This window comes from Moschus berezovskii, chromosome 26, assembly GCF_049115385.1.
Source record: "Moschus berezovskii isolate FMDL1 chromosome 26, NW_MosBer_1.0, whole genome shotgun sequence".
In the NCBI taxonomy this organism is placed as follows: Eukaryota; Metazoa; Chordata; class Mammalia; order Artiodactyla; family Moschidae; genus Moschus; species Moschus berezovskii.
In genome coordinates this window covers 48868671-48885736 of record NC_142485.1, presented here as the reverse complement: position 1 = coordinate 48885736, position 17066 = coordinate 48868671, and the positions used below count along the sequence as shown (strand labels likewise).

General features: G+C 39.2%; 1 protein-coding gene across 1 annotated transcript in view; it reads left to right on the top strand.

Annotated features, from left to right (window-relative positions):
• Nucleotides 1-17066, top strand: part of LOC129537450 (diacylglycerol kinase kappa-like) — a 148478-nt gene that overhangs the window by 31581 nt on the left and 99831 nt on the right. Inside the window, 3 exon segments of the mRNA XM_088832678.1 lie at nucleotides 6174-6309; nucleotides 6788-6894; nucleotides 7194-7319. Of these exon segments, the coding sequence (XP_088688804.1) occupies nucleotides 6174-6309; nucleotides 6788-6894; nucleotides 7194-7319 (369 nt within the window).

Genomic DNA, 17066 nt, shown 5'->3' with positions numbered 1-17066 from the left:
TGACACTGGAAGATGATCTCCCCTGGTTGGAAGGTGCCTGATATGCTACTGGAGAAGAGACTAGGGCAATTACTACTAGAAAGAATTCCAGAAAGAATTAAGAGGCTGGGCCAAGGAGGGAACATCATTAAGTTGTGGATGTGTCTGGTGGTGAAAGTAAACTCTGATGCTATAAAGAACAATATTGCCTAGGAACCTGGAATGTTAGGTACATGAATCAAGGTAAATTAGACATGGTCAAGCAGGAGAGGACAACACTGAACATTGATATCTTAGGAATCAGTGAACTAAAATGGACAGAAATGGGAGAATTTAATTCAGGTAACCATTATATCTACTACTGGGGGCAAGAATCCCTTAGAAGAATTGGAGTATCCCTCATAATTAACAAGAGACTGAAGGTCAGTACTTAGGTGCAACCTCAAAAATGACAAAATGATCTCAACTTGTTTCCAAGTAAACCATTCAACATCACAGTAATACATGTCTTTGCCCCAACCACTGATGCCAAAAGGCTGAAGTTAACCATGTTTATGAAGACCCACAGCACCTTCTAGAAGTAACACCAAAAAAAGATGTACTTTTCATCATAGGGGATTGGAATGCAAAAGTAGGAAGTGAAGAGGTACCTGAAATAACAGGCAAGTTTGGCCTTGGAGCAGAAAAAGAAACAGGGCAAAGGCTAGCAGAGTTTTGTCAAGAGAAAACACTGGTCATAGCAAACACCCTTTTGCAACAACAAGGGATGACTCTACACATGGACATAACCATACGGTCATACAGAAATCAGATTGATTATATTCTTGGCAGCTGAAGATGGAGAAGCTCTATACAGTCAGCAAAAATAAGACAAGGAGCTGAATATGGCTCAGAACGTGAGCTCCTTATTGTAAAATTAAGGCCTAAATTGAAGAAAGTAGGGAAAACCACTAGATCATTCAAGTATGACCTAAATCAAACCTCTTATGATTACACAGTGGAGGTGACAAATAGATTCAAGGGATTAGATCTGGTAGACAGAGTGCCTAAAGAACTGTGGACAGGTTCATAACATTGTACAGAAGGCAATGACCAACACCAACCCCACGAAAAAGAAATGCAAGAAGGCAAAGTGGTTATCTGAAGAGGCTTTACAAATAGCTAAGGAAAGAAGAGAAGCGAAAGTCAAGAGAGAAAAGGTAAGATATACCCAAATGATTGTAGAACTCCAGAGAACAGCAAGGAGAGATGAGAAGGATTTCTTAAGTAACCAATGCCAAAAAAAAAAAAAAAACAGAGAAAACAATAGAATGGGAAAGACTAGAGATCTTGTCAAGAAAATTGGAGATACCAAGGGAACATTTCATGAAAAGATGGGCACAATAAAGGACAGAAAAGGCAAGGACCTAAAAGAAGCAGAATACACAAAGCTATACAAAGAAGGTATAGCTTCTTGATGGTATGGCCACTCACTTAGAGCCAGATATCCTGTGTGTGAAGTCAAGTGGGCCTCTGAAAGTATTAGTATGAACAAAGCTAGTGGAGATGATGAAATTCCAGCTGAGTTATTTAAAATACTAAAAACAATGATGCTGTTAAAGAGCTATACTCAATATGTCAGCAAATTTGGAAAACCCAGCTATGGCCACAGGACTGGAAAAGGTCAGTTTTCATTCCAATCCCAAAGAAAGGCAATGCCAAAGAATGTTCAAACTACAATACACTTGTGCTCATTTCACATGCTAGCAAGTTAATGCTCAAAATCCTTTAACTTAGGCTTCAACAATATGTGATCTGAGAACTGCAAGATGTTCAAGCTGGATTTAGAACAGGCAGAGGAACCAGAGATCAAATTGCCAAGATCTGCTTTATCATAGAAAAAGCAAGGGAATTTCAGAAAGACATCTACTTTTGCTTCATTGATTACACAAAAGATTTTGTGTGGATCACAACAAACTGGAAAATACTTAAAGAAATGGGGATACCAGACCACCTTAGCTGCCTCATGAGAAACCTGTATGTAGGTCAAGAAGCAGCAGTTAGAACTGGACATGGAACAGCTATGTGGTTCAAAATTGGGAAAAGAGTGTGACAAGGCGGCATATTGTCACCCTCCTTTTTTAACTTATAGGCAGAGTACATCATTCAAAATGCTGGACTGGATGAATCACAAGCTGGAATCATGATTACTGGGAGAAATAATAACCTCAGATATGCAGAAGATACCATTATAATGGCAGAAAGCGAAAAGGAACTAAAGAGCCTCTTGATAAGGGTGAAAGGAGAGTGAAAAAAACTGGCTTAAAACTCAACATTCAAAAAACTAAGATCATGGCATCTGGCCCCATCACTTCATGACAAACAGAAGGGGAAAAAGTAGAAGCAGTGACAGATTTTCTTTTCTTGGGCTCCAAAATCACTGTGGACGGTGATTGCAGCCATGAAATTAAAAGACGCTTGATCCTTGGAAGGAAAACTTTGACAAACCTAGACAACATATTAAAAAGCAGAGACATCATTTTGCTGACAAAGGTCTGATAGAGCTATGATTTTTCCAGTAATCATGTACAGATGTGAGAACTTGACCATAAAGAAGGCTGAACACTGAAAAACTGATGCTTTTAAATTGTGGTGATGGAGAAGACTCTTGAGAGTCCCTTGGACTGCAAGGAGATCAAACCGGTCAATCCTAAAGGAAATCAACCCTGAATATTCACTGGAAGGACTGTTGTTGAAGCTGAAGCTCCAATATTTTGGCTGCCTGATGCGAAGAAATGACTCACTAGAAAAGACCCTGATGCTGGAAAAGATTTAGGTCGGAGGTGATTGGGTGGCAGAGGATGAGATGGTTAGATAGAATCACCACTGAGTTGGAAGATAGTGGAAGACAGATGAGCCTGGTGTCCTGCAGTCCATGAAGTCTCAAAGAGTTGGACTGGACTTAGCAACTGAACATCAACAACAGCATATATAATTAAATAGCTTTACTGTACCTGGATCTAACACAATATTGTAAATCAACTATACTTCAATATTTATAAAAAGAAATAACACAAGAGGAAATAAGTCCTGACAAGAATGTGGAAAAAAGAAATTAATAATAAATTATTATTGGTACAGGCCTTATAGAAAGTAATATTGCAGTTTCTCAAAGTATTAAAAATATAACTACCTTATGCTCCAGCAATTCTACTTCTGGGTATATATGTCTATAGGACATGAAATCAGGATCTTGAATATGTATCATCACTCTCATGTTTCTTTCAGCATTATTCACAGATATCCAAGATATGGATGTAACCTAAATGTCCCTCAGTGGATTAATGGGTTAAAAATGTAATATTTTTATATACAAATACAATGGAATATTGTTCAGCCTTTAAAAAGAAGCAAATCTTGCTAGTTGTAATAACATGAATGAACCTGGAAGACATTATGTTAAACTAAATAATTCAGACACAGAAAGACAGTACTGTATATCCTAATCTATATGTGGCATCTAAAATAAACTCAATCCCCAGGAGAAGGAAATAGCAACCCACTCCAGTATTCTTACCTGGGCAATCCCATGGACAGAGTAACCTGGTGGGCTACAATTCATGGGGTCACAAAGAGTTGGACTCCAAACTTCTTGTCACTAAGAGTTGGACCCCAAACTTCTTGTTGGGGTTGGACTGCAAGAACTTGGACTGCTACAACAAATCCACAAATTGTGTGAATTAAGAAACTTAATCTGTCACAGTTCTGGAGTTTAGAGTTCCAAAATCAGTGTATTGGCAGGGCCATGCTCTCCTGAAGCCTCTAGAAGAGAATTCTTCTTTACCTCTTCTTAAATTCTAGTGATTACAGGCATTCCTTGGCATTCATTCACTTGTAGACACATCATTCCAATCTCACCCTCTGTCAGCACTTGCTGTTCTCTCCTGTGACTGTGTCTGAATTTCCCTCTTCTTATAAGGATAGTAGTCACTGGTTTAGGGCCTACTCTAATCCATTGTGACCCCATGGACTGTAGCTCACCTGGCTCCTCTGTCCACGGAATTCTCCAGGCAAGAATACTGGAGTGGATTGCCATTCCCTTCTCCAGGGAATCTTCCCGACCCAGGGATCAAACCCAGGTCTCCTGCATTGTGGGCAGATTCTTTACCATCTAAGCCGCCAGGGAACCCCAATCCATTATGACCACATCTTAAATTGATTGCATCTATAAAGATCCTATTTTCAAATAAGATCACATTCACAAATACTAGGTATTTGAGCATATTTTGGCAAGGGACATAATTCAGCATACAACACATACTCACTCAGGGTTGTATGCATCAAAGTTTCCTTATATAATAAGATGCACATAAGGAATATAAATCCCATTTCCTCTACTGCTGAACCAAAACAATATCCACTTTATATATGTTTGTATTATGTAGCCAATTGTACTTTGCAATTCAGTATTCTACTCAGAGTTCTTCATTTCTTTCATTTGTCCCATAGAATCTTGAACATTATAGGAGAGCTCACTTGTAACTCTATACTGGAAGGATCTGTTTAGGAAGTTGTCTCCTACAGTAGACCATGAGCTCCTTGAGGGCAAAAACTATGGATCATGCATCTCTGCATCTCTAGTTCCTAGCTTCATAGATGACACAAAGTAGCTCTTAGTAATTATTGGAGGAGAGGGGGAAGCTGGAAGGAAGGAAAGTACTTGTAGAGTTATAATCTAGTGGCTTGGGAAATGGAAAGGTACTGGTTGCTCAGTATGTTAAGACCAAGTCTATCTCATTTCCTCATGACTCTCCACTCTCTACTTTGATCTTTTTGGAACTTTGCCAGGGTCTCAATATGCAAAAAATAATACAATCACAAAGTGACATCATGCTAGATGAGCTTTTGTCTCATCCAAGTAGCTTTTCCTTCCAGAAGCTTCCTGGTCAATCCAACAGCAGTTTAGCACATAAAAGCATGCCAGAGAGGGAAGCAGAGTTCAAAGAGTACCATACACAGGCTATGTTTTAGATGACTAATTCCTATAAATTAATCAAAGTTGAAGACTAAATGTGTTAGCTCCCTCAATAGTGTCCTCTCTCCTCCCCCTCTTTTTTTTCTCTCTCTCCTATCCTTCTCTCTCTCTGTCTCTCAGGGCCCAATACCAGGAAGAATGTGTTTTTCATTTTAAGGTCTTATGTCTTTACATGCCCAAATGATTATAACATCAAGAATAAATAGCTGAATGTGTATTCCTGTGTCTATATTCCAGAGGAAGGCAGAGAAAGAAAAGATCGGGTATTCACAGAAATTAGAAAAAAGGTGGAAGTGTCCTGTGGAATGTACACCCAGAATAAATTGAGGGGTTTTGTGGTGTCCACACCTCCCTTTCTCCTTTTAACCCCAAATCTAGTTGCTGTTATACCCTGTGCCTGCCCAACAGTCATGAGAAATAGGCTATGTTAAACAAATGCAGCATTTACAGGCAGGTTAATCAGTCAGTTCAGTTCAGTCGTTCAGTCGTGTCCGACTCTTTGCGAGTAAACATCAAATTCAATACCATGAAAGAGGGACACCAAACAGAATGCTGTTTCAAGAAGGCAGAGACTTTGTTTTATTCATCACTATATCCCCAGTGCCTTGAAAAGTGCCAAGCACATAGTAGTTGCTCGGTAAATATTTAATTAATTTTGAATGAATTAAATTGATTAACCAGAAAATTTCTATAGGCAGTCAGAGCATGGTATTCAGAAAGAATGCTTTGGCCAGAAGCTTCTGAAATGAAACTGTTGTCCCAGCAATGCAATTCTCTACTCACTTGGCAGCAGTAAGCCAGGAAGGGTAATATATATCTCCAGGAGGAAGCTAAAGCCTGACAAGCATTCCTTAGCCCAGGGTCAGAGCCCTACTTCCTCCCTTTCTTGTCTGATCAGAGGATTTGGAACCCATGCACCGTGCGTTGGCAGTGTGGAGTCTTAATCACTGGACGGCCAGGGAATTCCACCCCGTCATTCTTTTTCCCTTTCCAAAACCACTGGAAAAAAAATAGAGATAGGAGGTTTATTAAGTGTCAGCTCAACTTTGATTCTTACTCTTCACATGCTCTGACACCTTATATAGCTGGCCATTTCACCCTTAGCATCAGGTTTTCTGGCCTTCCCTAATCCATCTCTGTGATTAACTCTTTATTCTTTGTTCTCTTTGATTTATTTTAGATACCTGCAGCAGAAAACAACCCTTTTCTTATTGGAATGCACTACTGGTATTCGAGCCACAGTCCCAGGACCCAGCACTGCAACGTTTGTCGGGGGAGCATTCCTGCCTTATCTCAAAATGTTATCATCTGTGAAGGTAACTTTCTGATTCCTTTAGGAAGTGGAGCCCAGTGGGTGGAGAGAGGGGTGAAAAAGTTCATGTGGCTTTAGTATCATTGACTCAAACCACATCACTGACTCTAGTGTAATATTAACCCTGATATTTGACAGACTTGGAAAAGAAGATGGGAGGAAACTGGCATAAGGGAGAATTTTCGTGAATCAAAAGAGAGGGTTGGATCTGGGAGGACTGGACAATACAGTCACGTGGCTGAAAAAAAAAAACAAACAGAAAATCACCTCTTTTTTATCATCAATTTCCATTCAAGTTGGGTAGTAGAAAATTTGGCCAGGAAGAATAAAAAGAAACTGAAATATATGGAAAATAAGCCTTTGGAGTTAAGCCATAACTACTTAGAAGCATCTAGGTTCTAACTTTTAGAGCAGTTTAGGGGAAGAAATTAGAATCTTCACTGTCACCAGATTAATATCCATTTCTTTTCTTCTTTTTACAGTGTGCAAAGTAAAGTCTCACAGATTATGTGCCTTAAGAGCAAACAAAGATTGCAAATGGAATACATTATCCATTACTAATGACCTCCTAATGCCTGCAGACGAAGTAGTGAGTAGCAGCCATGCTTTCTTGTAATCACCCTTTTACATCTCCCCTTCAATCAGGACACACAGAAAACCCAAGCAGGCTTGTACCCTAAGCTCATGACCCAACAAATCTATAAGAATGAAAGCCTCCTCCCATCTCCCACCTGTCATTGGTCACTAGCACTGAAGTAGGGAGAGCAGGACGATGGAGAACTTCCTTAGGGTTATCTAGTGTCCTCTAGCGGGTAGTACAGTTATTCCAGCTGGGCTTCCTCTCTTTATATCTCTCACTTCTATATCTTGTCTCTTTCTATCCTTCAGAAAACCACGCCTCATCAGTGGGTAGAAGGAAACATATCTGCCAGTTCTCAGTGCGTGGTATGTCATGAGAACTGTGGCAGTTACCAGAGACTTCAAGATTTCAGGTGTCTCTGGTGTAATTCTACGGTAAGACTCTTCTCATCTCCTTGATACTTAGAGAATTGACTTCTAGAGAAGGGGTGGGTTGGAGGTTGATTGTGCCTACATATAGACAGAAATCTCAGTGACCCTTACTCAGAAATAGATTATACAGATTTTATGGTGTAGAACTCAATATCCTACCTTTCCAAAATTGGCTATGGACTCTTTGAGAGAAAGATGTAATACTCCCTCTTATCTTTGAGGGTCTTAAATGATGAAGCCTGTTAGCAAACAGGAAGAGCTGAACTCTTTTATGACATATGGTCAATTAAAAAATTTGTTCTCAGTATACCCTTAAGAAACCTCCAGCTTTCCTCATTTACCATTTCCTAGGAAATTGTAATCTTTGTTAATTAATAATGGTTAATAATATTAGCATATTATTACTGCTGCTACATATTATTTTATATACATGACCTCATTTAATCTTACAACAACCCTTAACCAATCCTTAGTCCCCATTTACTGAAGGGGAAAGTGAGATTCAGAAAAGTAAAGTGATTTGCTCAAGGTCATGCAACCAGTAAGCAAAACAGTCTTGATTTATACATAATTGTGCAAAAAACTGTTCTCTTAACTACAACATTACCATACCTTTATGCCAGTGGTTCTCAGCTGGAGTTATTTTCTCCCACCCCCAGGACACATTTGACAATGTCTAGAAATTTTTTTGTATCCAATCATATTCAGATGGAATTTTTTCTATTTATTGAAATACAGTTGTTTTATAATATTATATAAATTTCAGGGGTACAAAATGATGATTCACAAATTTTAAAGTTTATACTCCATTTATACATATTATAAAATATTGCCTATATTCCCTGTGTTGTTTTATATATCCATGTAGCTTATTTATTTCCTACATAATATTAATAATTTGTACCCCTGAATCCCCTACATCTATCTTCACCTCCCCTCTTCCTCCTCCTCACTAGTAAATACAAGTTTGTTCTCTATACCTGTGAGTGTGTTTCGTTTTTGTTATATTCACTAGTTCATTTTTTAGATTCTGTATATAAAAGATAATATACAGTATTTGTCTTTCTCTGTCTGACTTATTTCACTTAGCATAATACTCTCAAGGTCCACCCATGTCAGTGCAAATGGCACATTTTCATTCTTTTAAATGTCAGAGTACTCTTCCATTATATATAACAGGAAAAAAACCAAATGAACTTTTTAGCCACTCCAACATTTACGTATGTAGCAATTGTTCTTTATCAATTCATCTGTTGATGGACACTAAGTAAGGATGCTTCCATATCTTCACTATTACAGAAAATGCTGCTGTGAACACTGAAGTGCATGTATATTTTTGAATTAATGTTTTCTTCAGATACATAGCCAGAAGTAGGATTGTTGGATCCTAGGAGCCTAGCAAGATATAGTCCATAGGGTCACAGAGTTGGACACAACTGAAGCGACTGAACATGCATGTGGTACCTCTATGTTTAGTTTTTTGAGGAACCTCCATACTGTTTTCCATAGTGGCTGTACCAGTTTACATTCCCACCAACAGTATTCCAACTAGGGTTCCATTTTCTCCTCATCCTTGCCCACGTTTGTCATTTGTGATCTTTATGATGATAACAATTCTGACAAGTGTGATGTGATATCTCATAGTGGCTTTGATGTGCTTTCCCCTGATAATTAGTGATGTTGAGCATCTTTTCATGTGCCTGTTGGTGTTCTGTATATCTTCTTTGGAAAAATTGTCTATTTAGGTTTTCTGCCCATTTTTTTATTGGAAGATAATTGCTTTAGAATGTTGTGTTTGTTTCTACTGTACAAAAGCGTTCATCAGCCATATATATATATATATATATATATATATATAGGCTCCCTCTTGAGCCTCCCTTCCATTTTTTAATTGGGTTGTTTTTAAATATTGAGTTGTATGAACTACTTATATATTTTGGATATTAACCCCTTATTGGTAATATCATTTGCAAATAGTTTCTCCCATTCTGTAGGGTGTCTTTCCATTTTGTTTATGGTTTTCTTTGCCATGCAAAAGCATTTAATTTTAACTGGATCCCATTCATTTATTTTTGCTTTTATTTCCTTGCCTTAGGAGAGAGATCAAAAAAAATATTGCTATAATTTATCTCGAAGAGTGTTTTGTCTATATTCTTTTCTAGTAGTTTTATGATTTCAGGTCTTATATTTAGGTCTTAAATCCATTTTGAGTTTACTTTTGTATATGGTATGAGAAAATGTTCTAATTTCACTCTTTTACATGTAGTTGCCCAGTTATCTCAGCACCACTTATTGAAGAGACTGTCTTTTCTCCATAGTCTATTCATGCTTCCTTTTATGTAGATTAACTTATAATAAGTGTGTGGGTATATTTCTGGGCTCTTTATTTTGTTCCAATGATCTATATATCTGTTTTAGTGCCATTGCTATTGCCTATTACTCTGTAGTAAGGTCTGAAGTTAGGGAGTATTTCTTTCTCAAAAATTTTTTGGTTTTCACGGTTGTTTGTCTCATACAAATTTTTAGAATTATTTGTTCTGGTTCTGGAAAAATGCCATTGGTATTTTGATAAGGATTGCATCAAACCTGCAAATTTCCTTGGGCAGTATGGTCATTTTAACAATTTTAATTCTTGCAATCCATGAAAAAGGTATATCTTTCTATCTGTTTGTGTTGTCTTTCATCAGTATATAAGTACATGTCTTTTTACCTCCTTCGATAAGTTTATTCTTACATATTTGATTCCTTTTGATGTTATTGTAAATAGGATTTTCCCATAATTTTCTGATGGTACATTGTTAGTGGATAGAAATTCAACAGATTTCCACATATTAATTTTGTATCCTGCCACTTTACCGAACTCACTGATGAGCTCTACTTGTTTTATGATGGTGTCTTTAGGATCTTCTGTGTATAATATCAAGTCATCTGCAAATAGTGTCAGTTTTCCTTCTCCCTTTCTAATGTGGATTCCTGATAATTCTTTCTTTTGTCTGATTGCCCTGGCTAAGAATTACAATACTATGTTGAATAAAAATAGTGGGAATGTCTTTTCCTGATCTTAGGGGAAATGCTTTCAGCTTTGTGCTACTGATGTTAGCTGTGAGATTATCATATATGGCCTTTATTATGCTAAGCTATGTTCCCTCTATATACACTTTCTGGAGAGTTTTATCACAGATGGATGTAGAATAAAGAAAGCTGAGCACCAAAGAATTGATGCTTTTGAACTGTGGTGTTGGAGAAGACTCTTGAGATTCCTTTGGACTGCAAGGAAATCAAACCTGTCAATCCTAAAGGAAATCAGTCCTGAATATTCATTAGAAGGGCTGAAGCTGAAGCTCCAATACTTGGGCTACCTGATGCAAAGAACTGACTCACTGGAAAAGACTCTAATGCTGGGAAAGATTGAAGGCAGGAGTAGAAGGGGATGATAGAGGATGAGATGATTGGATGGCATCACAAACTCAATGGACATGAGTTTGAGCGAGCTCCGGAAGTTGGTGAAGGACAGGGAAGCCTGGCGTGCTGCAGTCCATGGGGTCACAAAGAGTTGACCATGACTGAGCGACTGAACTGAACTGACTGAACTGAGAATTCACCTGAGAAAGCTATCTGGTCTTGGACTTTGGTTTGTTGGAAGTTGTTTCATTACTGATTCAATTAAATTACTGGTAGTTGATCTGTTCATATTTTCTATTTCTTCCTGGTTCAGTCTTGATAGATGGTACATTTCTAGGAATTTGTCCATTTCTTCTATATTGTCCACTTTATCAGTATATAATTATTTGTAGGAGTCTCATTATCCTTTGCATTTCTATGGTATCAGTTGTAACTTCTCTATTGTCATTTATAATTTTATCCATTTGGGCCATCTCTTTTTTTTTCTTGATGAGTCTGGCTAGGGTTTATCAATTCTGTTTATCTTTTCAAAGAACTAACCCTTAGTTTTATTGATCTTTTCTATTGTATTTTAGTCTCCATTTATTTATTTCTACTCCAATCTTTATGAATTTTCCTCTACCAACTTTGGGGTTTGATCTCTTTCTTCTACTTCCTTTAGGTGTAAGGTTAGTTTCTTTGAGATTTTTCTTCTTTCATTAGGTAAGTTTATATCGGGGCTTCCCTGGTGGCTCAGAGGTTAAAGCGTCTGCCTCCAATGCGAGAGACCTGGGTTCGATCCCTGGGTCGGGAAGATCCCCTGGAGAAGGAAATGGTAACCCACTCCAGTATTCTTGCCTGGAGAATCCCATGGACGGAGAAGCCTGGTAGGCTACAGTCCACGGGGTCACAAAGAGTCGGACACGACTGAGCGACTGAACGGAACGGAACGGAAGTTTATATCAATATAAAATTCTTTCTTAGAACTGCTTTGCTGTGTCTCATATATTTTGGATTGTGTGTTTTCATTTTCATCAGTCTGCAGCCAATTTTTTAAAATTTCTCTTTGAGTTCTTCAGTGATCCATTGGTTGTTTAGTAACATATTGTTTAGCCTCCACATGTTTCTGTTTTTCACAGGTTTCTTTTTTGATTTGCTTTTAGTTGGTTTCTAGTTTCATAATATTGTGAAAAGAAAAGATGCTTTATATGATTTCAATTTTCTTAAGTTTACCAAGGGGCCTCCCTGGTGGCTCGATGGTAAAGAATCAGCCATCAATGCAGGAGACTCAGGTTCAATCCCTGGGTCAGGAAGATCCCCTGGAGAAGGGAATGGCTACCCAATCCAGTATTCTTGCCTGGAGAATCCCATGGACAGAGGAGTCTCATGGGCTACAGTCCATGGGGTCACAAAGAGTTGGACATGACTGAGCAACTAAGCACATATACACACTCAAGTTTACTGAGATTTGTTTTGTGATCTAGTATGTGATATATCCTGGAGAAAGTTACTTGTACCCTTGAAAATATGTGTACTCTGCTGCTTTTTGATGGAATATATATACATATATATTCCACTTTCTCTAATATGTCTTTTAAGTGTTTATTTCCTTTCTGGATGATCTGTTCATTGATTTAGTGGGGTGTTAAAGTCCCCTCCTATTATTGTGTTACTATCAGTTTCTCCCTTTATGTCTGTTAATATTTACTTCATGCATTTAGGTGCTCCTATGTTGGGTGCACATATATTTATAATTGTTATATCTTCTTGGAATGACCCCTTTATCATTATGCACTATCCTTCTTTCTCTCCTGTAGTAGCTTTTGCTTTAAAGTCGTTTTGGCTGATATAGCTATTGCTATCCCCTTTTCTTTTCCATTTGCATGGAATAATGTTTTCTATCCCCTAATTTACAGTATGTGTTTGTCTTTAGATCTGAAGAGAGTCTCTTTTAGGCAGTATATATGTTTTTGTATCCATTCAGCCACTCAATATCTTATGATTGGAGCACTGAGTCCTTTTACACTGAAAGTAAATACTGATAGGTATGTACTTATTGCCATTTTGTTCATTGTTTCTGGTCATTTTTAGTACTTTTTGTTATCTTCTTCCCTTTCTCTCTTCTCTTATGATTTGATGACTATCTTTAGTGTTATGTTTAGACTCCTCTGTTTTGTCTTTTGTGTGTGTGTCCCTATTATAGATTTTAAGTTTGTGGTTACCATGAGGTTTATATTTATATCTATACTTAACTGCTTTAAGTTACTGATCTCTTATTTTCAAATACATTTTAACAATCCAACATTTGCATACTCCTCCCTTCACAATTTACTGTTTTTGACATCACATTTGATATCTAACTCTTTTGTGTAATCCTTAACTATTTATTGCAGATATAGATTATTTTATTCCTTTTTTCTTTTAACCTTCCTACTTTCTATGTGGTTGTTTTTCTACCTTTACTGTAAATGTATTTTTTACCAATGAGCTTTTTCGTTTTGCAATTTTTATGTTTCCAGTTGAAGGGCTTCTGTTTTTCACTTAGAGAAGTCTCTTTAACATTTGCATGACTTATGTGGTGGTACTGAACTCTTTTATCTTTTGCTTGTCTGTATAGCTTTTCACCACTCCATCAATCTAAATGAGAGCCATGCTAGGTAGCTTATTCTTGGTTATAGGTTTTCCCATTTCATCACTTTAAATATATCATGCCACTCCCTTCTAACCTGCTGAAATGTCCACTGATAGACTTATGGGAGTTCCCTTGCTTGTAATGTGTTGCTTTTTCCCTTATTTCTTCTATGGTGGCTCAGATGGTAAAGAATCTACCTGAAGTACAGGAGACCCGGGTTCAATGCCTGGATTGAGAAGATCCCCTGGAGAAGGGAATGGAAACCCATTCCTGTATTCTTGCCTGGAGAATTCCATGGAGAGAGGAGCCTGGCAGGCTACAGTCCATGGGGTCGCAAAGAGTCGGGCATGACTGAGCATGACTTTCACTTCACTTCATTTTCATTTTTTCCATTTTAATTACAGTGTATCTTGGTGTGTCCCTCTTTGATTTAATCCTGTATGGGTTAATCTGCACTTCCTGGATTTGAATGTTTGTTTGCTTTCCCAAGTTAGGGAAATTTTCAGCTATTATTTCTTCTATTATGTTCTCAGCACCTTTCTGTCTTCTACTTCTGGGTTCCCTATAATGTGAATATCAGTGCTCTTGATGTTGTCTCAGAGATCTCTTAAACTGTCCTTATTTCTTTTCATTCTTTTTCTGTTCAGCATCAGTAATTTCTGCTACTCTGTGTTCCAGCTTGCTGATCCATTCCTCTGTATCATTTCATCTACAGTTGATTCCATCTAGTGTATTTTCTATTTCAGTTATTATATTCTTCACCTGTTTTTGGTTGTTTATATTTTTCAACTCTTTGTTAAAAACTTCTAACTTCTCAGCTCTGTGCATCCATTCTTCTCCCAAGTTCTTTGATTATTTGTATGATCACTGCCCCAAACTCTCTTTTAGTTAGATTTACTGTCTCCACTTCACTTAATTTTTCTTCTGGGATTTTGTCTTTTTCCTTCATTTGGAACATGTTTGTCTGTCACCTCATTTTGCCTAAGTTGTTGTTTGTACACATATGGTAGGTTGGTTACATTTCCCAACCTTGAAGAAGTAGCCTTTTGTAAGAGACATCCTCTGTGTCCCAGAAAAACATTCCTCTCTTATCACCATAGCTAAATTCTCTAGGGGTGCCCCCTATGTGGGCTACATGGGTCTTTCTGTTGTGGTGGGTCGACTACTATGGGTGGTCTGGTAGTCATGGCTGACCTTCAGGCCAGCTGGTTGACAGGCTTTGCCTCATGTGGGTGCTGCAGGACCAAGACACTAGGCGGCTGGCTGTGAAACAGCAGGGGGCCCTAGGACTAGTGCTGCCTTACTGGTGTCAGAACGGGGGTCCAAGAGATCCTGGGGCTGTTGCCAACAGACTTGTGGTTGAAGCCAGGTCCTCTGACTAGTGGTGCCCCACTAGCAGAAAGAACTGAGTCCTGAGGTCTGGCTTCAGGGCCCCACAGCTGGTGTTGGACTCCAGTGGGTAGGGCCAATTTCTGACACAACTGGCCTGGGGTGTCTTGAAGCTTGTGTTGGCCTGCTAGCAAGCAAGACCAGTGGTCCCATGGCCGGTGCTGGACTACTGTTGGGTAGGCTGAATCTGCAGGCTGTGAGGCTTTAATTGTCTTTTGAGTGGTGTCTGTCCACTGGGCTGGTCCTGAAGCTAGAGCAGTCTTGCTGATGGGTGGGTCCAGGCATTCTAGAGCTGGTGCCTGCCAACTGGTGGGTAGAGGTCAGTCCCAGGTCTCTGGCTGCCAGGCTCTTTGGGTTCCTGGTCTAGTACCTTCAGACACTAGCGTGTGGAGACACTTCCTGGGCCCTCTGGTGGGCAGGGCCATGTGAAAGGGGCTGTTTGTGGGTTCAGAGGATGTTAAGGCAGCATGTGTACTGGTGGGTAGGGCTTGCCTTGAGATATTCTGGTACTGATGCCTACAGACTGTTGAGTGGGAATGGGAAGGGTCCTGAAGTTAGTAAGATGGAGGGATGATTCCAAAATGGTGTTTGCTAGCTCCAGTTTCCCCATGGTACAGCAAGCTTCCCAAAATGGCTGCAACCATTGTCCCTTGAGTGAGCTCCACTTGCCACCTGCCTCTCCAGGAGACTCTCCAAGATCATCAGTTAGGTCTAACCCAGGCTCCTTTCAAATTACTGCTTCTCCCCTGGGTCCAAGAGCATATGAAATTGTGTTGTGCCCTTTAAGAGTAGAGTCTCTATTTCCCACAGCCCTCTGAGACTCCTGAAAGTAAGCCTTGCTAACCTTCAAAGACAAACATTCTAGGGGCTTGTCTTCCAGGGCAGGACCCCAGACTGGGTACCCTGATATGGGGCTCAGACCCTTCTCTTCTTGGGGAGAACTTCTACAATTGTAATTCCTGTTTGTTGGTTGCCCACCCAGGGGTATGAAAATTGACTATACCACAACTCTACCCCTCCTACCCATCGTGTTGTGGTTCCTTCTTTATAGTTTTAGTTGTGTTAATAGAAGATCTTTTCTGATAAGATCCAGAATTTTTCATGGATGGTTGTTCTGTAAATAGTTGTATTTTGGTGTGCCCAGTGAAAGGAGATGAGCTCAGGGTCTTTCTACTCTGCCATTTTGGCTGATGTCTTTGTCTAGAGATATTTTTATTGTTACAACTCAGAGGGAAAGGATGTGCTGCATACTTCTAGTGAATAGAGGCCTAAGATTCTGCTAAACTTCCTGCAATACACAGTATAGCACAAAGAACTGTTTGGTCCAAAATATTAGTAGCAACGATATTGAGAAACCCTGATCCAGTATTTGTAGCCTTTTATACGCTTCTTTAAAACTGATCATTCTAAACAAGAAGAAATGAAAGTATAAGCTTCTTCTTAGAAGATTTTGGTTTCTTCTGCCTTGCTTCTGCCAGTGGACATCATCTTTGTAATTTCCTTCTGCTCTGCTCCAGCTTACCATTATCTCCTGGAAGGAAGCTTGAACCCTCATCAGGTGTCCTGATTTTTGCACCTGACCCCAGGGAACACCTCTAGATCACCTGGATCTGATGACCAGCAGGATTTATGCTCAGAGGTCCCAAGGAATTGTAACAAATGAAGAAAGCGTTCTTATAGCTGCCATCACCAGGGCACAGCAAGAAGCACAGACTGAGGAGCCCAATCTTTCTGCAAAAGAGGTCTGTTATCTTACCTTCATCCTTGCAGCCTGAGGAATAGACTTTTAATTTAACATATATCTAAGGGCCAACTCTAATCCTTTCCACAGACCTTAGAAGCAGGTGCTTTTACATGCTCTCTTTTTGACATGATCCAAAATGCTACTATCTCCTGGAGAAGAGCTGATACATATTTTTGTGCCCAAGTGTTTTGGAATTTCTCCCCAAGGGTCAACTCTTGATTGCCTGGCTCTCATGGCCAATGTAGCTTGCATTTTGGGGTCCAATGGGACTGTAACAGAGAGAGAGTTTTGGCCAACCACCACCCGAAGGGCACACATAGACAGTAGGCTGAAGCACAACTCATCTTTCTGTGAAAGAGGCTTGTTTACTTGTCCTGGAGCTTTGGCATGGAGGGCAGGCCTCTGGCTTCACACACATCTAAGAAGCTACTGTGATGCTCTTTGAGGATGGTGGATGCCACAATTCTGCTATCCCTATGATTTACAACAGGTCATGGACATCTACTGGAAAGGAGCATGTATACTCATCTGGCACCCCAGTTTTCACAAATGCCACACAGGTGACACTTATAGGTCACCCAACTCTGGTGATCAGTAGGACTTA